Source organism: Oratosquilla oratoria, chromosome 2 (assembly GCF_046742065.1).
Source record: "Oratosquilla oratoria isolate Oo_2021 chromosome 2, ASM4674206v1, whole genome shotgun sequence".
Classification (NCBI taxonomy): Eukaryota; Metazoa; Arthropoda; class Malacostraca; order Stomatopoda; family Squillidae; genus Oratosquilla; species Oratosquilla oratoria.
The window spans coordinates 82,246,439-82,253,938 of NC_134778.1; the positions used below are offsets into that span (position 1 = coordinate 82,246,439).

Below are 7,500 nucleotides of genomic sequence, written 5' to 3' on the forward strand. Positions count from 1 at the left end.
TGGCAACTGCGTGTTTGTTTACAGTGTAGTGAGACCGTATGAATGGGTCGGAACAACCACCATTATTATGACCAGTTTTACAATTTTCGGAATTTCCACTAAATTCATGAAGTTGATTTGATGTGTTGATACTGATATGACCAAACCCAGCGATGTCACATCTACTATCCACCATCAGAAACTGTTCAACTAGTGTGCCAGTTACAACTGCTGGCGATAATACATATTGCCCAGCTAGGTTGGGTCTTGTTCTTGTGGGAAGGACAGGATTCCCTTTCTCCGGTACAGCAAATGATGAACAAAGTGAGGTCCTTCAATTTGGGGGAAATTGTGTACAGGGCTTTTCTAGGCTTTCTGCGTTCGGGCATAACCAGTGTCACACATGCGCGACTCAAGGTCGTAAGTGCTACCTAAAAATAATATCGTGGCTGCCTTACACGTGACAAGGATGCGTGACAGGGACTTTGGTGTTCTATCGCTCAAGGAAGTATTCGAGAAAGGTAATGCTGGTAATACTTCTTTCTAGCTTATATACACATTCTAAAGAAAAAACAGCCTTCTTTGTAACCATGGAAACCATTTAGTCGATGCATCACTGATGGATATTCTTTGTACGATGAAGTATACACCCTTGCCATTTGCTCTTCCTCAGCCTCCTCCCACTTACCTTCCTTGTCTCTCATCTCCTGACGCGGAGGCCGAGGCCATGCTGTCGCCCTCTGGAGACTCCTTCTTCAAGTCAGTCCTGAAGAAGGACGCGATGGCCGAGGGCTCGTCTCTCCTCCCGTCGCGACCGTTGCGCCTCGGAACGTGCCTGTGGACAAAGCATTGTTATTAAACTACATTCCCATGAGAAGTCGCATTAGTTCAGTTGGTAGAGCGACGACCTGCTATGCAGGCGGTCGTCAGTTCGAAAGTAGCTTGATCTAAGTGAGTTTGTTAATACTAATCACATAAATATGGTCTAAACGCTGTTCATCCATTGTAACTTCCCTTCTGGCTCCGTATCTTTAAAAGCGCAGTGAAATTCATGGCCCAGGACTACAACGTGGGACTGCAAACAATTGTATCTTGTTCTAATCAAGAGTTGAAATCCAGTTCAACGTAAAAAGAGACACGAAAATGAATAAATAAACAAACACATCTCTTCGTCTCCCGCTACCACGCCAAACCACCAAATTCTTTCTGTTCATGTCTCCCTCAGTGCACCCTACGCTCGCGCGCATGTGTGCGTGCGTGCGTGTGCGTGTGTGTGTGTGTGTGTGTGTGTGTGTGTGTGTGTGTGTGTGTGTGTGTGTGTGTGTGTGTGTGTGTGTGTGTGTGTGTGTGTGTGTGTGTGTGTGTGTGTGTGTGTGTGTGTGTGTGTGTGTGTGTGTGTGTGTGTGTGTGTGTGTGTGTGTGTGTGTGTGTGTGTGTGTGTGTGTGTGTGTGTGTGTGTGTGTGTGTGTGTGTGTGTGTGTGTTGTACAGCTATCACCAAATACCATTTCACCATTTTCGAAGCTCAATGGCCACGCCATTCTATACAGCATCGACAAGATACGTACAGAAATCCTCATTTTTTTCTTCTATCATCTAACGGCCAATGATTTATGCGCGCGCCGGCTGCGTCATCTATTAAGCGTCTTGTCAATTGCGTCAAATCGAGATGGCGTCAACTAGTGCGCGTCCCACATCGTCTTCATATCACGACAACAATTTGTTGAACATCTTTTAGCTTCCCGACTCTGAAATACCTTATTTCACGACGCAGCTGGCCAGGTGTCGCCACCATCTGGCGTTATCTGTGGTAAAGTCCATGACAGTTACCGTTAACTGTTATCTGTTTAAAACAGTGACTTCTCTATTACTTCACTATATCTGTCATTATTTTATCATTAGCAGCTATCTGATTTCTCCGGTGCGTTCAACGCCAACCGAAGATTCTCCTAGATTTTGAATGTTAACATTAACAGTATTACTGAAAATATTTGAAATATTGCCAGTGAACTCACCTCAGGGTCCCACTCCTACGAAGTGAGAAGTGAGAAACCCCTGGTGGGCAAGCCCCGTCTGTTGTGGCAACCTACTGGACTTTTTTTAGGCCAATGTTTGGGTCGCCTCCTCGCCTGGGCAAGGCTGTCAGGAGCCAACGCAAGAAGGGCGTAGCGGGCCCCGGGAATTGAACTCAAGACCACCTGATCATGAGTTTGACACCTTCATTCCTGAAGAGGTGCTACAAAAGCGACCTTTGTCTACAAACCATACGAATCCCAAAATCATGTTCTTCATTTCTACAGCACGCGAAGAATATAGATGCAAATAAATACTAACGCGCTCAATTTCTTACGCGGATGGATGGGCCAAGATAGTCTATTTTGAATTGTCATATATGTACCCTAAGGATTGTCTACTGGTTCTGACACAGGACAGGAATCGTTAGGTGTGAACGATTTGTACTCTCGTTTAAATGCTTTAGGAAAACAAGAAGTATAGAAAACGACGAAGGAAAGAGGGCGGCCCACTTCTGTGAAGAATAATGGACAAAAAGCTGGGTAATGATGTCAATAGTGATGCTGAAATAAATGAAGTTGCCGGCCAACGAGAGCATATCCGCCTTCTGGAATGCACGCTATCAAAGAGAAAATAGTTCAACACACTGAAGTAAAAGTTTAGTATTTAAGTCACGTTGTCATTTGAACGTGACCAATCGACTGATCTAAAACAAAGTTTAAATATACAAAGTCTTTCCACTTCTATAGAGAACGTCAGAGTCGACATGACGTCACGTCGTTTTCAGACGTCCTACGATATGACGGAAGTCAGTCATAATCCCCACCTCTGCGTCTTTGTCCCGTTCAAGCGAAATGGTGTTTCTCACGTTTGGATCACATTTAAACGTTTGCTAAACTTATCCTCTTTGAAAGTTTCTTATACACCAAAGTAATTACTATTACAAATGTCTGCAACAACTTATTTCGAATCATCATTCGAATACAAACATTATTGATGCTTCGGTTCAACCAGCGATCGTCTCAACACACCACACACCCGCACATGCACAGCAGCAGACCGACGCACTGTAGACCTTGCAGAGCCTGAAACCTCATGACAATTTAGTATCGACTGTATTTCCTATGAGTATACGGCAGTTTATATAATTACATTGTAATTGGGCGTTCATTCAGGTCCAAGCATTAATAAATATTAGTGGTTGAAATGCATTGAATATTTCCTGCTGCATTTCGTTGGAGACAAATGCAGGCAACAACAAAAAACAAGATGTATTAGTGAACTGTACAGTAGTAGTAGTGCGGTTGTATTTCGTTGATCTTCAGCTGCAGAATGGGCCCAGTGAGAAAAGAAAACGGGGACATGCGTGTGGTTGCCAAGAGGGAGAAAAACAAACGACATTTTGACTGACGACTACTACTGCCACCGTGGATCCTACGTCAACATCAACACTTTCACCGCGTTGCACGACTTTATTCATCAATGTATTTGCTGTTAAGCGATTTTATTTAGTTGAAGATATCCAATTTCGTCCTTAAACTGAATATAATTGATGCTGGCCGTAACTATAATCTATTAAATGTGTTACTATGAGATCATGTAATAATGTGATGAGTAGGAAATTTCTCCCCATGCTGAATAAAATCGCCTGGCGGCAGCGAAAACAAACTACTAAAACCATACACAGCAAAGGAATAATCGAGATAAGCCTGAGATAGGCTCCTCCCTTTCGTATCGGATTTAGACTCCGTTGAGAGTTCGTTTGAATAAAAATGACCTCGGTTACATTATTTCATTTTTCAAATCTCCAAATACCTAATTATTTTCCGTCATACATTAGCAAAGCTGAATGATGAATTAAGAGTGTGAACATTTTCGAATGTTAGGTATACTGTTGAAATGTTCTTATAGAAGTCTAGATTTCTGTAAGCTGTCATATACTAGTTATTCAAAACGAGGTTGGAGGTAGGATATGGGAGACACCTAACAGTCCTGGAAAACGAGGACCGTAGAACAAAGTCCTCCTGCTGGAGAGGTCGAAGAACTCTTCTCGGTGGAATTACATTCCCCAATGGCAATAAGCCACTCTGAAAGTGAGTCAAGTGTTCCTACGATGACTTCGTACCAATTACTGACAGGCTGTCAGTGACCAGCCGAAGACACCGTGGAAGTCTCGGCCACTTTCTTTTGCACTGTAGTTATGAAGTTCGTGTGCCGCATTCCTCCACCGAAATCAATCATACTATTGTCCTCACCATTACCTTCACAGAAAACCAAAATGTTTTTCCCACGTGTGATAAGAGAACCTCTGTGTTAGTATTCGAAGAGAATGCCTATCGTGTGTTAGACTTTCACCGCGCAGAGCCACGGGACATATTTTCCGACGCCGCCCAGCATTCATTGTGTGTGTGTGTGTGTGTGTGTGTGTGTGTGTGTGTGTGTGTGTGTGTGTGTGTGTGTGTGTGTGTGTGTGTGTGTGTGTGTGTGTGTGTGTGTGTGTGTGTGCGCGTGCGTGTGTGTGTGTGTGTGTGTGTGTGTGCGTGCGTGCGTGCGTGTGTGTGTGTGTGTGTGTGTGTGTGTGTGTGTGTGTGTGTGTGTGAGAGAGAGAGAGAGAGAGAGAGAGAGAGAGAGAAGGTGGGTTAGAGGAAGAGAGAGAGGAAGGAGAAAGGGGAAGAGAGAGGGAGATAGAGAGAAGCAGACAAAAAGAGGAAGAGAAAGGGGAGAGAGAGGAGGGAGAAAGGGGAAGAGAGAGGGAGATAGAGAGAAGCAAACAAAAAGAGGAAGAGAAAGGGTAGCCTATTAGGTTGGACTAGTAATTGGTTGAATGGTCGAAAACAGAGTTGTTTTAAATGGAAAAAATTCTAGATGGAGAAATGTTACAAGTGGAGTTCCTCAGGGTTCCGTTCTTGGACTACTTCTATTCATAGTATATATAAATGATATAGATCATGGACTAAAATCTACTGTTTCCAAATTTGCTGATGATACAAAACTGTGCGGAGTGGCAAATGATCATTCAAACCAATTAGATATTCAAGAAAATTTAGATAACTTACAGCAATGGTCTGAAAAGTGGCTAATGAAATTTAACACAAGTAAATGCAAGGTAATGCACATAGGTAAAAATAACAGTAAGTACGATTACAAGTTATTTGATAATTCGTTAACAAAAGTGGATAGTGAAAAAGATCTCGGCGTAATTATCAGTAACGACCTCAAATCATCCAAGCAGTGTATTTCAGCCTGTGAGAAAGCAAATAAGATTCTAGGACTGATTGCGCGATCTTTTGATTTCAAAAGTCCATCACTCATTAACAAGCTATACAAATCGTTAGTTCGTCCACATTTGGAATATGCTGTTTCCGTATGGTCACCGAATCTCATTAAAGACATTGACAGACTGGAAAAAGTACAACGGCAAGCCACAAAGCTGATTCCAAATATCAAAAATAAATCATACGAAAATCGACTAAAACATATGAATCTGTTTTCCCTAAAAAAGCGTACTCAGAGGTGACTTGATACAGGTCTTTAAAATTCTAAAGGGAATTGACAACATCAAAAGTGACCAAATTTTCACATTGAATGAGAATCAGACAAGAAACAATGGTCTCAAACTGTCCGGAAATAGATTCAATTTGGAAGTAGGTAGAAACAACTTTGCCAACCGTGTAGTTAATGAATGGAATAAACTTCCTGCACAGGTAGTGCAATGTAGTTCAGTTCGAAGCTTTAAGAATCATTTAGATAAACACCTAAGTAAGATGCTGTAATGATTATAATTTATTTTATATTATTTGTTTTTGTTTTGTTATCATTTGTCTGTCTGATTTTCATTTATTATTAGTTATATGTCAATCTATTATTATTTACTATTTACCTGTTTGTTTATTATTTAACTATACCTATGCATTTATTTATGTATTTTATTTGTTATTTACATTATTATAGTTTTTATTTATTATTTTATTATTATTATGATTTTTTTTCGCATCCGACCTAGATATGGACCAAAAGGTCTCCTGTCGGCATGCTCCGCCTTTGTAATCCTTTGTAAAGGGGAGAGAGAGTAGGGAGGCAGACAATGAAGAGAAGAGAGAGAGAGTGAGAGAGAGAGAGAGAGAGAGAGAGAGAGAGAGAGAGAGAGAGAGAGAGAGAGAGAGAGAGAGAGAGAGAGAGAGAGAGAGAGAGAGAGAGAGAGAGAGAGAGAGAGAGAGAGCGAGAGAGAGAGAGAGAGAGAGAGAGAGAGAGAGAGAGAGAGAGAGAGAAAGAGATGGGAGTTTGAGATGGGATCATTCAATCAATCCTTTGCCCCAGGTCTCTTGCAGGGGACCCGTAGCCCCGGGTAACTGGTCACGACCACCTCTTCGGCCCATAAGTCGCTCAGAGAAGGGACTCGGGAGGTTACATTTTTGCTTTGATAGGGTGAGAGCAAGACAATATAGAATGAAGTGTGCTGTGTCTTCTGTGTAGTGGATGTATCTAGGGTAAGGAATTACGAGTATCACACTGGGTTTCCACGGGCTTCACCAACGCTGACCGTTGAGAGTTCGTTTGAATAAAAATGACTTCGGTTACAATATTTGATTTTTCAAATCTCGAAATATCAAATCATCATTCCGTCATATATGGCAAAACTGAATGATGAACTAAGAGACTGTAAATCTATATGAATGTTAGACATACAGTTTAAATATTCTTAGAGTAAAGAAGTCTAGATTTCTGTAAGCAAAGTCATATTCTAGTTATTCAAATGGAGGTTGGAGGTAGGATGTCGGAGGTAGAATAGCTCAGTATGATAACCCTTGCAGTCAGAGTTTGCTGTCATGACGATTATGTGTGGGTATTATTTTATTGTCGAGCGGTGACGTGAACATAGATCTAACAATGTGGTTCTTACTTGTCTTGGGATTGACTTCTTATTTGGGCTGATGTGTAGGGTAGCCTGGCGAAGTATAGAATTAGAAGGTCTGTTTGCGATCTGAATGTTTTGAGGTGAGTGTGTATGGTCGTGTTATAAGGTACTTGGAGCAGACTGTTGTAGATATATGAGTAGAGATTTTTTTTTACCGTCAGTACGCTGTGATTGTAATATACACTCATGCGTAGAACTGTGTGGCTGTTTTTCACATATGATGCTCTATGAGAAGGATTTTGGTTTTTGGGCAAAAATGTTCTATTGGGGTTGTTTAGTGCAGTCAGTTCTTAACAGGATAATTTTAGGGCGTGTTTTAATTTTAACTGCCATATTATTTTTTCCCATAGCCCATGATGTTCTGTTCTTGATTTCTGTTATTCCTTCTTTATATAATAGACACTTGATACTATTTTCCATGTGTTTTGTTATTTGCGTAACTTTTTATTTGATATGCATTTTCATCTGTTGTCTTCCATTCAGAAAGCTCGTGATTAAGAGAAGTTGATGTGTCGAGAGTAATCTAAATCAAAGATCCTGTCGAAGTAAGGAATAAATGAATCGAAGGAAAAGATGTATGGAAGGCTAAGCAAA

At 41.2% G+C, this 7,500-nt stretch overlaps 1 protein-coding gene across 2 annotated transcripts in view; it reads right to left on the reverse strand.

The window, feature by feature from the left end:
* Positions 1-7,500, reverse strand: part of LOC143040638 (uncharacterized) — a 63,854-nt gene that overhangs the window by 11,860 nt on the left and 44,494 nt on the right. For both annotated transcript variants that reach the window (XM_076211847.1, XM_076211856.1), the window contains exon 6: positions 668-814. In XM_076211847.1, coding sequence (XP_076067962.1) covers positions 668-814 — 147 coding nt within the window. The remainder of the gene's footprint in view (positions 1-667; positions 815-7,500) is intronic.